The sequence below is a fragment of the Callospermophilus lateralis genome, chromosome 20 (genome assembly GCF_048772815.1).
Source record: "Callospermophilus lateralis isolate mCalLat2 chromosome 20, mCalLat2.hap1, whole genome shotgun sequence".
Taxonomy (NCBI): Eukaryota; Metazoa; Chordata; class Mammalia; order Rodentia; family Sciuridae; genus Callospermophilus; species Callospermophilus lateralis.
The window spans coordinates 4,146,057-4,163,394 of NC_135324.1; the positions used below are offsets into that span (position 1 = coordinate 4,146,057).

Below are 17,338 nucleotides of genomic sequence, written 5' to 3' on the forward strand. Positions count from 1 at the left end.
GAGTGTGAGATAGTGTGGGTGTGAGTGCTGCTGCGGCAAGGGCTCATGTGGCCTGTTGACCCAGCAGGGCCACAGTGCGTGAGGCCCAGGCTGAGCTCATCGGCTGCCCTGTCTCTAGCAGGACTCACCCAGAGGCAAGGGGAGGCTGAACTAATAGAGTGGCCTTGACCCGAGAGGGTAGACACCCACACTGACCCACGTAGCCAACCACCTGGCTCTGGCAGGCTACAAGTCACCCTCTATTTCTCAAAAAAACCTGCAAACATTTTGTGAGTCAGAGCATATTTCTAGAGAGAGGTCATTGCTTTCCTTATAGTCTCAGGGACACCCATGTCCCCCTGGCCCCTGGCCCCAAAAGCAAGAACCGGTGTTTGCAGATGTCTTCAAAAGGCCAAGGAGAGACATTTCCTTGTCACCTCAGGGCCCTGCACCGGCTCCCTCGACCTGCCCCTGCCCCCAGTGTCTGCTCTACCTTTCTGCTCCGTGATCAGGTGCTGGATCACCACGTCGGTCATGCCGTCCCTGTAGGCGTAGCGGTCCTTGTACAGCCCGTGAACTGTGCTAAAAATGAGCTGGTAGAAGGCGATGGTACCATCCTGGCAGCCGACCACCTGCAGGAAAGGACAGCCGTCAGCTCCGCAGGGGGACAGTCCACCCTCCCAGGTCAGGAAGACACCAGGATCTGACGGCCAAGATGGCTGCCGGTCAGGGCCTCCTCAGGTAGAGGCCTGGAGAAGGGCCTCCCTCTTCTTACCACATAGTTGGAATCGGGCTTCACTTTACAGGTCCACACCCAGGAGTTCTGCTCCCCGATAGTGCCCAGCCGCACTCCGTCCTTGGTATAAAGGGACACTTGCTTGTCTGACCCCCCCAGCAAAATGTACTCCCCTTTAGTGAAGTAGCTGAGGCAGCAGGGGTCAAAGTTCAGCGACTGGTCCTTCCCGATCTGAGGAAAGAAAAGCCACACCACGGGAAGGAGGAGGTGAGGGTCCATCGTCACCACACCACCGTCAGCGGCTTGGCCCCCCGACTTGAGCAGGGGCAGCTGGGAGGATGGGGGAGGGCTGGCGGCCTCCATTATGAACACAGCCTCCCTGCCTCCAGGCCTCCCTCCTCCTCCCCCTTCACCCAGCCAAATCCTGACTCCTGGTGGCAACAGCATCTCCCTCAGGTGACCCAATTGTCCTGAAGTGTGTCTTAGCCTCGCAGCCAACCTGGGGGCGGGAGGTGGTCTCTCCCGTAGGCCCCCTCTGTGTGTGGCTCTTGACACATGCAACATGGGTACCCTCTGTCCCTGAACCTGGTTTTCTATCAGTTTTTCCCCCCCAGGATTTCACAACGCTGAGAGCACAATCCGTGACACCAGGACATTCCTGTCACCCCCAAAAGAAATCCCAGATCTGTTAGAACTCCAACTGCTCAATTCTGTCTTCTCTTCACCCCCGAATCCTCTGACCCGCTCCCGTGTGCAGTGTGACCTCCTGTAAATGGAATCCCACGATGTGTGACCCGGGTGGCGCCCATCAGTATGTCACTCCTGCTCATCACGAATGGCTGGGTCACGTGGAAACTTGATGTCTACCTTTCAGGAAATGCCACCCTTCTTCAAAGTGTGTGCTTGGAGGTTTCCACTGTCCTGTCCTAAGGATTCCCATTTCTCCATCCTAGTGGCGTAAAGTGGCATCTGGCTGTGGCTTTGGTCTTGATGTCTCTGATGGCTAGTGATGCTGGCCATCACTTCTGAGGCCTGCTGACCCCAGGTCCTTTACCCATGCTTTGGCTGGTTATGGTCTTTGATGACTGAGTCGTCACAGTTCTCTATGTAGTCTACCCACAAGCCCCACTCAGATATGTGATTCAGAAAAAAGAAATCCCTCCCTTTCTGTGTGTGTGTGAGTGTGTGTGTGTAACCTCCCTTGAGGTGCCTGCCTCAGCTTTTAGGATGAAGGTCAAACTCCTGAGCTCGACCTTGGAGATCCTTTGCTCACTCAACATGAACTTGCGACTGTCCACACGGATGGCACTCTTGGGCCACCATGTCCACACAGGTGTTATTCTTTCCATCTCTCCAGAACCAGCCAGCTGTCACCTTCCCCAGGAAACATCCCAACCTCCCCAGACTTAGACCCCCTCGCCCACGGCCCCGGCCCCGCCCAGCACCTCCCTCTCTGTTCTGGGTCACAGATCTGAGCTTCTGTCTCTCCCTGCAGCCCAAGCCTCTCTTGCCACCAGAGTTCCTCTTGCTGCCTCTGGGGAGGTCTTTTCTGGGGGGAGGACTACTTATTAACATTATTGAACTAATAATCAGTTTATCAAAGAAAATTCTAGAAACCAGTTTCTGCCTTAAACTCAATGTACAATATCTCCCTATTTCTAGTAAAAGGGAACAGCCAGTTGACTTTGTTTGATGAATGCCATTTTGAACAGATTATAATGTCCCTCAAATAGCCACATTTGCAACTTAGTTAATTCCTGTAAACTAATTTAAACTGCAATTATAAGTTTAAGAAGCGTAATTTTCATGTTTTTTTTAGGAATTTCCAACGCCTAACAACCAAAAGTTTCCTTCATACCTACACAATGTTTGTAAATCTAATAAGAAAACTGAAAAAAATCTCAACGATTATGATATGAGAGGCCGGCACCTTTCGGTAAAGGCTCGGTGCTCCTGGGGGACTGACCTTCCTCTAACTGAATCCTGAACTCTGAACCCCAAATACAACACACACCTGAAGACACTGGCGGGTAACCAAAAGCAAGTGGAAATGAAGACGTGTGCACACCCAGAAGTCAGGAATGACACTCAGGGGAGCTTCTCCCCCACCCTCCTCGCTGGGGTGCTCCACCCCTGAGCTACGTCCCCACTGCATTTTATATTGACACAGGGTCTCACTAAGTTGCCCAGGCTGGCCTCCAACTTGTGATCCTCCTGCCTCAGCCTCCTGAGTTACTGGATTCCAGGTGTGAGCCACTGTGCCTGGCTGAGCTTCTTATTAAAAATGAGGCAGGACGTTTCACAACAGAGAGGCAGAGAGATAGCCTAGGTTCTTCACAAAAACTCAGCTGAATGTCTGGAAAAGCCTGAGCTAAGGCTGAAGGCTCACAGACTCCAGCCACTGTGGGCCACTAATTCGTCAGATACACTTTCTCTGTTCTCTTCTTTACTGGGTGGAATTCCAGTTCGGTGGTCTCTAACATTTCTGTTAAGCTCATCCAGCGGATTTTTTATTTCAGTTATTGCATTTTTCAGTTCTCGAATTTCCATCGGATTATCTTTCCACATCTGTGCCTTTATTGTAAGCATATTTTCCTTTATTTCCATTATTAGTAAGCCAGGTCCTCTTATGCACTTAAAATGCCAAAAATGCACAAATTTTACATAAGCCTAAGAGACTGTGTGCCACACACTGCTGAATGAAGATGCTCTTGCATTATGTGGATGAGCTTCCAGGGCCTGGCAAACCAGCCGCCAGGTCATTAAGATAAGGGTTTGGGGAAATCAGCCATTGGACACACACACAAAAAAAATATATCTGTTATCTTAATCATTTCCTTACTCAGCTACAAAACAAGTGAGCACTTGTAAGACAGGCGTAGAGGAAATGGCCCAGGGCTGGGCTGGCCCATCTGGAACCTTCCTTGTAGCAGACACATGTGGAGGAGTAAGGATGCTCTGAAACCAAGGGCACACCCACTGGGCGTATTTCCTTCCAGGCTGAGTGTGCAACCCACACCCGCCACCTTCACACTAGCCTGGACACTTTTTTCCACTGACACGTCATCCTGTTATCAAAGTCCCTATATTTTAATGTGGAACTGAAGACTTCTTCTGAAGCAGGCCCCTGACCAGGCCCCTCAATACTATGGGATGTCACGCCCAGTGCGTGCCCCTGTCCTTCACAGCCGTGTCCCATCTGCCAGCTCATCTTCAATCCACAAGCTCTGGGGTCCGGCCGCCCTTGGCAGCTCTCCGTTCTCGCCCCTGCCTTGGCCTGAAACCATTCCCAGGATGCTTGGGAATTCCTGCTCGTCCTGCTCCCAGGGCTGCAGGATCTCCCACCTACTCCTGCGGACGTTCTGTGCTCGGGGTCCTGTTGTGGCTGTGCAGCTGTCTGGAGGGGATGTCATGTATCCCATCACACTGGGACTGTCTGCCATCGGGTGTGTCCCCACCAGGCTGTGAGCTCTTGTAGGGCACAGACGAGCGCTTACACTCCCCCATGTGGGGGCCAACCCAGAGGGGGCCATAAACACTGGGGTCTGACTGGGAGCTGGCCTCTCGTGGTGGTGGTCACACACATTTCAGACAAGGGCCCACCTCTGAGTCCCAAAAGACAGATTTTAAATTCAAACCAATCAAGACTTCAGGGTCAGGCTCCACTATGTCCCAGCTGGGTGGGATCCTGGGCATAATATTTCATTGCTCTGGACTTGGCCTGCTTATTTCTAAAAAGGAGACCTTGACGCAGCCACATCCATGTTTATAGAGCCAAGCCAGGAAACCACCGTACGTCCGCACGGCCCTACATACCTGCTTTCCACTCAGTTGGTAGAAGGAGAGTTTCTGTCCCCAGTCAGCGACAGCCAGGATGTCATTATGCTCCTCTCTAATCAACAGAAGACAAAAGAGGTTAACGGGGTCGCAGACTGCTGAGGAGCGCAGCCCCGACGGCCCAGTGAGCAACAGGAAGGAGCAAGCCCGGCCAGGTTGGCAGGACGCCCTGCTTGTGAGGCCAAGGGTGTAGTCTGGCTCAGTCCAGTGACCAGTCCACTGGGCTGAGCAGAGGGCAAGGTCGGGCCTCCTGGGGTCTGCGGCTCCCCCGCTGATGGGCTGGGACACTGCCAAGTGGCTGAGAGCAACACTAAGAAAGAGCAAGGTCACAGTCCAAGAGCACCTTTTCTTATGTACTAAAAACTAGGGGAACAGCATTTGCAGAGAGAAGCCACAGACTCTCTGGTGTTTGATAAACAGAGGCAAAACTCACTTGAGCCTCTTGAAGAGGAAAAGTTAACCCCTGGAGCCAGGTTCTCTTGCACCTTACACAGGTGCAATGGCTTCTTACTGGATTTTTTTTTCCTTCTTATTTTTTGAGACAAGGTCTCACTATGTTGCTCAGTCTGGCCTTCAATCTGCAATCCTCCTGCCTTGGCCTCCTAAGTCACTAGGATTACGGTGTACACCACCATGTGTGGCTTTGGATCTGATTATAAAAAGGGTCTTAGACTTTCAGAAGACCAAGAACTGTTCTGCAACTGCGATCTCTGGGGATCAGTGCCTTGGGGCTGGGGCTGAGGTTTCAGCTGAGTGGGGCAGTGGGCTACCTGGGAATCTAGTTCAAGAGAGAGGCATCTCCAGTCTTTAAGACCGGGTCTCCATGCACCTAAAGTGATCCCCTTTCTAATTCCAGCTTTTCGGAGCCCAGGGCCTGACAGTCACCTGGCAGTGTCATAAGATCTGTTTGAAAAACCCAGCCCAAAGTAGCAGAGTGGAAAAAGTCATAGGTATTAGGTTCAGAATAAAAGAGGGAAAACAGAAAAGTCAAGAGAGAGTGGCGTGGGCAGGAAGGGATCTGCAGGTGAGCTCTGGGCAGGCAGCGCTGAAACTCCACACAGCCCAGGACCAACCCGAGGCCACCCTTCTGCGGAGGTCCCATGTGGCTCTGGGCAGAGCTGTGTCCCTGTGAGCTGGATTGGCACCTTTCAAACTTTCCCTGCCCCACCCCAGGGACGCGGGACTCTTCACCAGGACAAAACCTCATGGGCCCTGAAGCCCTCCTAGTTCCTCTCTCCTTCCATGACCCTGGGTCCTTCTGAAGAACCTGGAGCACCTCGGATGCGGTGTGGCGAGTCCCAACCTAGGTCAGTACTGGCCAACAGGACATCTGGTGGCCGCTCTCCCACTCTGTCCTCTGGAGCTGTCCCCACAGGAAATCTCGGGGGACAAGAGAGACCACTGGGCTGCCAGACTTGGTGGCCAAGGGCTATGGGAAGTTGAGCACGTCCTCTCTGTTGGGTGTCCTTGTCCATGCAAGGAGAGGTACGGTGTGGGACAGGCCAAGAGAGGTGTCCAGGAATGGAAGAAGTGGTAACTGAATCATGGACACCCACACGGGGATGCTATGCAGATATTTTTAAAAAATCAGTTTTCAAAAGATTTTTTTCCCCTAGTACCAGGTTTTAAACCCAGGGGAGCTTGACCACTGAGCCCCATCCCCGGCCCTTTTCTATATTTTATTCAGACACAGGGTCTCGCTGAGTTGCTTAGGGCCTTGCTGAGTTGCTGAGGCTGGCCTTCAACTCACGATCCTCCTGCCTCAGCCTCCTGAGCAGGGGTGGAGGATGAGAGGGGATTACAGGCCCGTGCCACCATGCTGGGCTCAGAGGATTCTTAAGGTTACTGGGAAATGTTCCTTAGCTGAAAATCGAGAAGCAGGAAAATCTCTGCTCTTTCAAGATTCCCTCATTTCTTGGAGGATCACGTGATGGCTCACGTACAAGTGCTTGGTGGGCGCGCCCTTGCTGGGGACACTGGCCTCTGCCCTGCTCCCTGGCCCTTACAGGAGGGCCCTGGCTCCTTGGGACACTCACGAGCTGCCGTCCCGGGGAGAGTCGTCGTCTTCCTCGGGCTCCTCCTCCTCTGCCTCACTACCCTGACTACTGTACACTGTTGGCTTCAGAGTGGAAGGGATTTCCTGAAAATATCTGCTGACAATGATTTCCTCAGCGTCCTCGTCCTCTCTGTTCGTCCAAAAATTCTCCCATCGGCTGTGGACAGTAAGTGGTTGTTCACAATCACAGGGCCCAGGCTGTCACTCCTAAGCCTGTCAAGGAGCCCCTGGACCCTACCCGGAAAAGCAGGCCACCAGGTATACGCTGGGCATCCTGCTTCTCATGAATTAAAAATGGGAGCCTGAAGCCACAGAGTCATCTGTGGCCACAAAATCAAACAGCAGGAACTGTGGGGGAGGCTAATGGTTGCTGATGGCATGAGATACAGGCTGCAGGGCCGGGCCAGGCCGGATGGTCCAGGAAGCAGCACAGTAAGCCGGTGTGGGAGAGGCAGCGGAGTGGAGTGGCCTCCTGAACCAAGCAAGGGCCCACCTATGAGGTGACACTGAGCTGCTAACAGTCCAGTCCTGTGATTTACCTCTGGAGGACTCTGGGGTCGGGCTGAGGGTTTAAGGACATCACGGGATTACACAAAGAGCCTCTGAGGCTCTATTAGTCCCCCTCACGTCACCTGGGCACGGGAAGGAAGTGGGGGTGAGGTCTGATCAGGTGTCAGTGGTCCGCAGACCTCCAGATTGTAGGGACATGTTTGGACTTAATTTTAACTTTTTTGGCAAGGGCAAAAACAATAAAAAATTAAAAAATAAGGCTCGTGACTGAAAAGGCTGTGGACCAACAGGTGGGCATGTGGTCTGTCCAAGCTTGGAAAGTTCAGCCGAAGGGAAGAGAGAAACGGCCACAGGAAAGATTGTAGCAAGTAGTGCATAGGGCGATGGCCATCCTGAGTCGCTCACCCCGGGCACACTCAGACACGCGTGTGCATACACACGCACGCACGCACGCACGCACGCACACGCACCCCGTGGGCCGGCCTGCAGAGCTCAATCTGCTTGGCTTCATCTCCAGGATTCATTCCAAAACTCAAGACAGGCCCTTTGAAAATGAGATTTAAATGGAACAGAAGAGATTCCACACCAACCCGTCTAGGGGGTCAAGAAGACTTTGAAATACAGTGACGTTGGGAAGACAGAGCGAACTCTGCCCGCTCAGGTGTCTGTCCCCAAAGGAGTACAGTTGGGAGGGTACCTTGATGGGTTCCAGCAAATGGACCATATTGGGGACAGGGAGCCCCCGGGCCGCTGGATCTTGACTTTCTCCTCGCCGTTCTTGTTCCGGATGCTGATGACCCCGTTGAACATCCCCAGGGCCAGGTACTGACCGTCATTTGTCCAGCTGTGCACATGATCGACAGAGAAGGGGACAGGAACACGTGAGGAGGAGGCCTTGATTTTAAAGAAGTGTAGGGGTAGGTGCAGGCTGGGCTACCGTCCTGCTCATTCCTGACATAAAATCAGAGGTCCAGCTGAAACTCCCACCTGTTTTGAGGACAAGTGTCTTTTCCCGAGTGCCCACAGTTCTGAACAGGCCCCCATGACAGCCCTCAGCTCCTGTCTGCACTCCTGCCCCAGCCCCACCTCCTACACTCCAATCCCCTCCCAGACTCAGAGCACCCTACCAATGGACCCTGAGTCTTGGCTTGGAAGATGAAGGAACATAAAGCCTATTTTTTTTTTAAAGAGAATTTTAATATTTATTTTTTAGTTTTCAGCAGACACTACATCTTTGTTTGTACGTGGTGCTGAGGATCGAACCCGGGCCGCACGCATGCCAGGCGAGCACGCTACTGCTTGAGCCACATCCCCAGCCCCTTATAAAGCCTATTTTCAAGTGGCCCTTGACCTACCTGCAGCAGGTGACCCTGTTGCTTGATTTGTGCTTGGAAACAGACTTCTGTTCAGGAGACCACAGGCCTGGGATGCGCGGGAATACAAAGGACCAAGTGGTCAGAATACTATACAGCAATCAAAAAGGAATAAACTGTTGACCTGTAGAGCAATTTAGAAGGTCTCCAGGGTTTTCTGTTGAGTGAAAAAAGTCCATCTCAGAAGGTCATACACCAGATACCATATAGCAGAGTCCATTTTTTTTTAAGTTTTTTTTCTTAGTTGTAGGTGGGCACTATACCTTTACTTTATTTATTTATTTTTATGTGGTGCTGAGGATCAAACCCAGTGCCTCACATGTGCAAGGCCAGCTCTCTACCACTGAGCCACAACCCAGTGCCACATGATTCCATTTATGTAATATTCTTGAATGCAAAATATAGGACAAGGAACAGATTCATGGCTACCAGGGTTTGGGAATAGCAGGAGGTAAGGAGGTGCGTTGGTGATAAGCGGTATCTGTGTGGTGGTGGAACTGTTCTGTATCACAATGGTGATAATCAAAATGTGATAAAAATGACAAAAGCTAGCTGGGCGAGGTGGCACATGCCTTAAATCCCAGCGACTTGGGAGGCTGAGGCAAGAGGATCGCAAGTTTCGGTCCAGCCTCAGCAACTTAGTGAGACTCTTCAGCATCTTGGTGAGACCTTGTCTCCAAATAGAAAAATTAAAAGGACCAGGGACACAGCTCAGTGGTAAAGTGACCTGGGTTCAATTTGCAGTAGCCCCCACCAAACATAAATAAATAAATAAAAGACAGAACTCTACACACACCCTGTGCCTGGCCCAGTTTCCTGGTTTGGGTGCAAACGTTATGTAAGACGTGCCCATGGAGGAATCTGATGAAGCGTGCGTGAGACTACCCTGGACTATCTTTGCAGCTTACTGAGAATCTATAATTATTTCAAAAGAAAAAAAAAAAAAAGAAGATAGATAGATTAGTGAGACTCTAGCCAAAACTTGTCTGCAATTTAAGTCTCAAAGAAATAAACTAGGACACTGTAACCATAGGGATGGACGCTGGGCGAGTGTCTCACGCCTGTAATTCCAGCTGCTCCGGGGCCCAACGCAGGAAGGTCACAGTCTGAGGCCAGCCTGGGCAACTTATCAAGACCCTGTCTCGAAATAGAAAATAGATGGAGCCCAGCACAGAGCGTCCCAGGTTTAATCCCAGGGCTGTGAAATCTAATGAATAAATAAAATAATGATTGGTGCTGAGAATCCATCTCCTCTCCCAGGACTCCGCCACAGCACATAGCCTCGTTCTTGGGACCCTTGGCACCTAGGCTTGCTCCCTGTGGCCCCAGATGCCCTGGCTCAGTGCCCCACAGCAGGGACAGCTTCAGACAACATAAGCAAATTCTACCCTTGGCCTGAGCTGTGAAGCGTGATGACAGGGAAACGCAGTGCACAGCTGTATTTATGCAGCCAGGTGCGACGTTCAACAGGTTATTGTCCCCCTCCACCCCAGGGTGTCCTCCCCACACCTGGCCCTGCAGCATCTCCACCTAAGCACGGTCCAGCTGCTGCCCCAAGCCTGCCTGGGCCTCCAGCTGAAGGGAACCCACCCTCAGAGGGCTCACAGAGAAGGTTCCAGAAGCAACCAGCCCCCTGGGTCCACACCTTGGTTCCTCCACTCACCGCTGAGTGGCCTCCAGTGACCAGGGAACCACGCTAGGCCCCAGTTCTTTGAGCAGGGTGCGAAGGAAACTAGAACCTGACCTTGGGGGTCACCTGGAAGTCGTCTTTAACCCTCAGGACGGTGCCTGGCACGTAAGCAAGCGCTCAGCAAATATTGTTTTTACTTCAAAGTTTTTGTTTTTTTTTTCTTTTACAAATTCTGCCTTCCTCCAAGAACACAGGCTTAAGGACAGGGAGCCCGGCTTGTCTTTCTGACCCTCTCAGTAGGCACAGAGGAGCTGACCCACTTTCAGACCCATGAGAGCCCCTCTTTGTTCACACAGTGCTCCGGCACCCTCTCTCTTGTGACCCTCAGAACCATGTCAGGGGGACAGACGGGGTGGGTCACTCGTTCCTTGGGGACAAGGACCCTGAAATGCTGAGCGGGACCTGGCATCTGGCTATTCCCCGACCCACTGTCTCCTGGTGAGAGACACACAGGGAACAGAAACCCAGGGTCGGCCTTCCATGGAGATCCCACAGGCCCCTCCCTCCACGCACATCTCACTGAGCACCTCATCCGGCCAGTGCCACCCTAGTCCCTGCGTGATGTCCAGAGGGACTCAAGGCCTTCGGCCCCTCAGGAAGCAGAGTCACCCAGATAGTGGTGACAGCACCACCCTGACATGGTGAAGAACGTCACACCCACAAGGACCTGGAGGAGCACAGGTGGGTCAGCTGGAGTGTCCCTGCTGGGTGGCCACAGGAAATCAGGCCCTGCCTGAGGCCTTTGGTATCTTACCAGACTCAAGGTCATGGTCACCCACGGCCTTGGTTTCTGCACAGTTTAAGGAATAAATTCCAGCCTCCCCAGGGTGGGGGAGCACTGTGGGCTCTCGGGGTGGCTCTCGGGGTGAACGTGGGGGTCACGGATGCATTTCAGCGTGTGGGGCTCAGAGCTCCGGCTTTCCCAGACAGGGGCCAGAGGTGGGGACCTACCGAAGTCACTGGAGGAGCAGGACGCCAGCTGGTGTGTGATGGGGTTGTAGGAGACGCACTGCACCGAGTCGCTGTGCCTGCAGAGGAAACGGCTGCAGGTTGATACGCAGCCCCTGAAGACACCTGAGTGGGCCAACCAAGGCTGGGACCAGGAGCCACGGCTTTGGACTCTGCGTGACAGGCCCCCTGCAAGTGACCCACAAGCAGCATAGGGGCTGATGGCCCTGACCATGAACATGCAGGGTGTCAGGTACTGCGTAATGTCGGCCTTGCGACCCCAACTCAGGTTCCCATTCAAACATTGTTGATTTGGGCACCTGTGTCCTGGGCAGTAGCACTCACAGGAGCCAAGAGCTGGATGCAATCTGAGTGTCCATCAGCAGGTGGACACCACAAAAAACATGTGGCGCATGCGCACGTGCGCGCACACAACAGAATGTCTTAGAAGGCAAGGAAACCCTGCCCCGTGCTACAGCACAGACCCATCTCAAGGATGTGATGCTAAGTGAAGTAACTCAACTACGCAGGACAAATCCTGTGGGATTCCACTCACATGGGCACCTGGAACAGCCAAAATTAGAGACAAAAAGTAGAAAGGTATCTTCTGATGGCTGAGAGTAGGGGCAAAGGGACATTGAAGAAATGAAACTATAGAGAGACGACTTGTGCATCCGCTATCCCACGGCTGACCGAGGAGACACAGAAAATAGGTAACTGTCAGCTGGGTGCGGTGGCACACGTCTTTCATCCCAGCAGCATGGAAGGCCAAGGCAGGAGGATCATGAATTTGAGGCCAGCCTCAGCAACTTAGCAAGGCCCTAAACAACCCAGCCAGACCCTGTCTCCAAATAAAATGCAAAATAGGGCTGGGGATGAGGCTCGATGGTTAAGCACCCCGGGTTCAATCCCTGGTTACCAAAAAAAAAAAAAAAAAAATAGATGGTACATTTTAAGATGGTACCAGGATTAAAAGAAAGAAAATTGTTTGCTGAGTACTTCTTGTGGACCAGGCACTGTACTGGGCACCAGAAGACAAGAGTGAGCAACAACACAGTCTGTGGCCTCCCAGAGCTGACAGGCTGGTGGGTGAGAGTGTTCCACCAACAGAACATAAAGCTACATGAGTAAGAATTGCCAGCAGGGGACCTGCCCGGGTCTAGGAGAGTGGGAAGAATTTGCAGGGACAGGGACCTCGGAGCCGGGAACCTGCAGGGACGTGGGGGCTAGCGAGTGAGGGAATCAGGGGACAGGGCGAGGCCTGGAGCACACTGGCCCCAAGTTCCTGGCTTGTGACACTGGGGCATGGGGTCATTCCCTGAGGCAGGGCGTTGGAAGAGGCCAGGTGGGGACTGAGGGGCACCTGTGGTGGCCTAGGAACTGAACATGTTATATGTCCCCACCGGCCCAGCTGCCACCTATTGAGGACCGTTCACAGCCATTCCCACACGTAGTGACTTAGTTTCCAAGTTCATTTCAAGTTTAAAAAACAAGTTCACCTTTCCATCTTTCCTAAGAGGCTTTTCCTACAACCATGAGCAAGTCAGACTTGTCACTCTGCCACTCGAGTGGCAGGTCACTTACGTGTACTTGAGAATGCCTTCCAGTTTTGACGTCCAGATAATAACGCTCTTATCAGCCGATCCTGAGGCAAAGCGCTTGCCTAGAAGTGTTTTTAAAAAGAAAATTGTGACATTCACATTAAACCAGCATTTCCCAAAGAGCATTTCTTAGAAAACTAGTTTTTTAAGTTTTTTTTAACTGTTACCCTCTTCTCTTTTTTTTTTTTTTTTTTTAAATTTTGGTGCTAGGGATCAAACCAGGGCCCTGTGCACGCCAAACACACACTGCCCCACCAGGAGTCCTGCCCCTCCTGCTTCTCACCAGGACTGGGAGATGGCGCTCTGGGTCCCCAACCTCTCTCACCAGCATGTCCCACACAGATGATTGAGGGCCTCCAACAGGCAGGGGCCGTGGCATGTGCCTCCAATGCCATCAATTTGGGAGGCTGAGGCAGGAGGATCACCAGTTGGAGGCCAGCCTCAGCAACTATGCAACTTAGCGAGACCCTGTCTCTAAATAAAATATAAAAAGGGCTGGGGACGGGGCTCAGTGGTTAAGTGCCCCTGGGTTCCATCCCCAGTACCAAAAACAAAACAAAAAAATCTTGGAGTCATCCTGGCCTCCTCTTTCTTTACACCCCACATCCAATTTGTCAGGCAATCGTATTAGCTTTACCCTCAAAATATATTCAGAATCTGGTGACTCTCCCATTGGGCTGGGGTGTGGCTCAGTAGCAGAGCCCCTGCCTGACATGTGTGAGGCCCTAGGTTCGATCCCAGCACAAGGAAAACAAATGACCTGATTACTTCTCTCGCTTCCCTGGCCTCCACCCTGCCTTGGAGATGCTTTCCCACCCTCCTGCCCCAGCCTCCTCTCTGCAGGCTGCTCCCAACACAGCAGTGGCAGGGGGACTTCAGGGTGCAAATCGCATGGGTGCCTCCTCTGCACAGCCCACTCAGGGCCTCTCCATTTTCACTAAGCATCAAGGCCACGTTTGGCCCTTGCAGCTGCCCACGTGGTCTGGTGACCTCTCAATCCCCGCCCTGTTCCTGGTACACAGCTGCACCGGGGAGACTCTGCAGTGGCCCTTCCCTGGCTGGGTCTCTCTCCTCCAGATGCGCAGTGTACCGGGCCTTCAAGCCTTTGCTCACCTGTCCCCATACGTCGTATCCTGTCCCCAGCCCCCCCAGAATAGAAGCTCCCCTGGCCGTTTGTCTGTCCTGTTCGCTGAAGTATCTCAAGCACCTTGGACAGTGCCCAGAGCACAGATGGCCGCAAGATACGCTGCTGGATGGCCTGAGAGGACGGAAGTGCAGGCGACTGCCCTGTCCTCGCATCTGTGAGCTCCATTTTCAAAATAAATAAAGACTGGCTAAGGGGAAAATGAGCAGCTGTGACGCCATCACGGAGAGCGGGACCCAGAGCAGCCTCTCACCATCCTTAGCATAGGCCACACAGTACACCGTGTCCTTGTGTCCCTTGAGGGGCTGAACCAAGCTGCCATCCGAGGTATCATAAACCTGGGAAAAGACACAGAAGTACACATTACGCAGGGGGCACCTAGGTTCAGAATTCTTGCAGGGCTGCTCCTGAGACTTTGGCTTTTATAGTGAAAAAAAAAAATCTGTCAACGTGCTGCATGTGCATCAGATAGATCCACACCAGGAAGCCACGAAGAATGTGGCCTAGCCATGGGTGACCAGAAGTGCAGGTCCTGGGGCTATGCTCTATATGACCAGGGACACACGTGGACAGTGGAAATTCTCCACAAACTTCCCCCCTTCTTTTGTGAATCTGGATACATTAAGGCAGCCCCTCTAAATAGAGCCAACACGTAAAACCAGCCCGCTTACGACAAAGTCAAATTCTAGTGCTAGCCCTAGTCCCTGATATTAGCATCCTAGAAAGAGGTTTCCTATTGGTTTTTGTAGTTTAAAAGTCACAGACCTGAGCTGGGCGTGGTGGCACACACCTGTCATCCCATGGGCTCAGGAGGCTGAGGCAGGAGGATCGCGAGTTTAAAACCAGCCTCAGCAAAATTGAGGCCCTAAGCAACTCAGTGAGCCCCTGTCTCTAAGTAAAATACAAAACAGGGCTGGGGAGAGGGCTCAGTGGTCAAGTGTCCCTGAGTTCAATCCCTGGTACCCCCCAAAAAAGAAAAAAAAAATCATAGAACTGAATCCTGGCTTTGCAAGTCAGAGGGGGTGTTACAAAGCCCAGCTGGAATATGGATTCAGGATACTTTACAGCCTGTGGGATGCAGAGATGTAAAAAACACACCGTCTGGAAATCAGAGCAACACGGTCCAAAATGGTCAGAGGATTGGGAAGATAATCTATGAGAAGGCTCTGCGTTGTTTACCCTGGACAAAAGCAGTCTGTGGAACAATTTACCCAGGGCTTAAAGATCCTGCAGTTACTAAGCAGAGAAGGGACATCAATCAGTCTGCAGATCCGGAGACAACAGAGGACAGGAAGTGGGCTTACGTAGCAGGAAGGCAGATCACAAAGGTTTTTAGGTCAAACAGAACGACTTCTCTGAAGATTCCATTTATACGCTGGGACAGGTTCCAGGGGGAGCTAATGTCCTTTGAAAATATGAAAAAATAGGAAAGCAGCCATATGGAATTGTTTAGGTGGGCCGCTGTCGAAAAGTTGGGGTCAGGCTCTGTTGTCCCCTGGAGAGAGAGAGGACCTTCAGAATGGCTGCTTGAATTTTTTCAAGGGGACAAATATGAACTGACACCCGCCCAGTTTCAAAAGCATTTTGATTCATTGTCCTCACCGCTTTTCAAAGCAAAGGGAGAAGATGAATGGTCCCCAGGAGACACTGTTCACAGGTTCCTATCTGATGCACAGTTTACTTACCTGTTTTAAATAGCCCATTTCCTTCCCTATGAAAAAATAATGGCTGGTTTCTCTGCCCTGGCCTTTTTTTATCTCAAAAAAAAATAGCGGGGAGGGTCCAATTCCAGAGTGCTTCTAAGAGGGTGGGGAGAACTCTTAAAAAGGAAACTCAGACCAAATCCTACCAGTAATCTGTTTCCTGCAGCCAGAATCAGTTGCGTTCCATCGGGCTTAAATGCAAGGTCATAGACACTAAATCAGAGACAAGACAAAAAAGACAATTAGGAACCCAAATAATGAGGTCGGCTAATGGCCAGGAAAGCCGACTTGATTTCCATTATGAAAACACCGCTGTGTGGAGCAGGGAGAAAAATAATGGCCAAGGATTGCATTTGGTTGCGAATTCCATTCAACCACCACGCCCTGGCAGGCACTCCATCACAGTCCCCCGGCTGGCCGTCCTCTGGGACAGATGTGATTCAGAGTCAACTGTAAAGGGCACCGACTCTTCCAATGTTGTAGCCACTGTCAAGGTTGCACACCTGGGAGAAGGTGTAGAGGCTAGAGAGTGAGTCCACACTGGTATTTACTGGGTGCCTCTGTTGCTAGGCGCCAGCAGATAGGAGATGAGAGGATTAGAGGCCCTCCCTGTCCTCAAGAAAGCTACCATGGCTGATTGACACCTTCACCAAGAACTATTCATCCATTCTAATACACACACACACACACACACACACACACACACACACACATTTTAATACACCAGGGATTGAACCCAGCGTGCTCAACTACTGAGCCACATCGCCAAGCCCTTCCTATTTTTTGAGACAGGATCTTGCTAAATTGCTAAGGGCCTTGCTTGGTTGCTGGGCTGGCCTCGAATTTGCAATCCTCCTGCCTCAGCCTCCCAAATTGCTGGGATTACAGGCGTGCGCCCCTGTAGCTGACTCTGGCATACATTTTTTTCATATTTTAGCATCTCGGAGTTTGGAATATGTCTGATAATTGATGATACATCAGTTCAACTGATAGCATTTTTTTTTTTTGCTTTCTTATTGATACACAAAATAATGGTATTTTAAAATCAAGGACCTCTTTGTCAATTGTAGTAGTGCACACCTGTAATCCCAGGAACTCGGGAGGCTGAGACAGGAGGATCACAATTTAAAAGCCAGCCTCAGTAACATAGTGAGGCCCTCAGCAACTCAATGAGGCCCTGTCTCTGAATAAAAAATAAAAAGGGCTGTGGATGGGGCTCAGTGGTTAAGTGTCCTTGAGGTCAATCCCTGATATAGACAAAATAAATAAATAAAGATCCAAAGGAGAAAGACGGAGTGTTCTGATTTGGGGACAGGATTGAAGGGGCTTCATGAAGAACGTAGTCTTTGAATAAGGCAGGACTTGGTGACATGCACACAAGGCACAGCTCTCAGGCAAAGAAGACAGACCAAGCAGAGACCTGAATGTGGGGACAGAAGAATATAAATAATTGAGTTTGAGAGAACCATTGGCTACCTACAAGGCCAGGAGAGAGAGGAGGCTAAAAACCAGGCCAGAGCCCTGTTCAAAGGTTCTGGAATGGCCCTGGCAGAGGGCTTCCTTGTTCAGATGACAAGAAACGGCACAGTCAGAACTTACTGCAAAAGCTTCGTGTGGCCAACTGCCTGGCGCTTGTCAGAATCTAAAAATCCACACCCTCCGTGACAGGTCGGGGCCCTTACTACAGACAGCTCCAGGCTGGGCTCTTCTCAAACCCACAATGTCACTTCATCTTCCCAAGAACTCTGTGATGTAAGGATT

At 51.5% G+C, this 17,338-nt stretch overlaps 1 protein-coding gene across 5 annotated transcripts in view; it reads right to left on the reverse strand.

Annotated features, from left to right (window-relative positions):
• Positions 1–17,338, reverse strand: part of Ift122 (intraflagellar transport 122) — a 55,472-nt gene that overhangs the window by 32,441 nt on the left and 5,693 nt on the right. For 3 of the 5 annotated variants that reach the window (XM_077106171.1, XM_077106170.1, XM_077106169.1), the window contains exons 2-11: positions 15,724–15,790; positions 14,128–14,212; positions 12,714–12,792; positions 11,133–11,209; positions 8,474–8,540; positions 7,816–7,962; positions 6,589–6,765; positions 4,532–4,607; positions 755–946; positions 473–611 (exon numbers count right to left, since the gene is read on the reverse strand). In XM_077106171.1, coding sequence (XP_076962286.1) covers positions 473–611; positions 755–946; positions 4,532–4,607; positions 6,589–6,765; positions 7,816–7,962; positions 8,474–8,540; positions 11,133–11,209; positions 12,714–12,792; positions 14,128–14,212; positions 15,724–15,790 — 1,106 coding nt within the window. The remainder of the gene's footprint in view (positions 1–472; positions 612–754; positions 947–4,531; positions 4,608–6,588; positions 6,766–7,815; positions 7,963–8,473; positions 8,541–11,132; positions 11,210–12,713; positions 12,793–14,127; positions 14,213–15,723; positions 15,791–17,338) is intronic. The other 2 variants (XM_077106173.1, XM_077106172.1) reach the window with 1 other exon arrangement.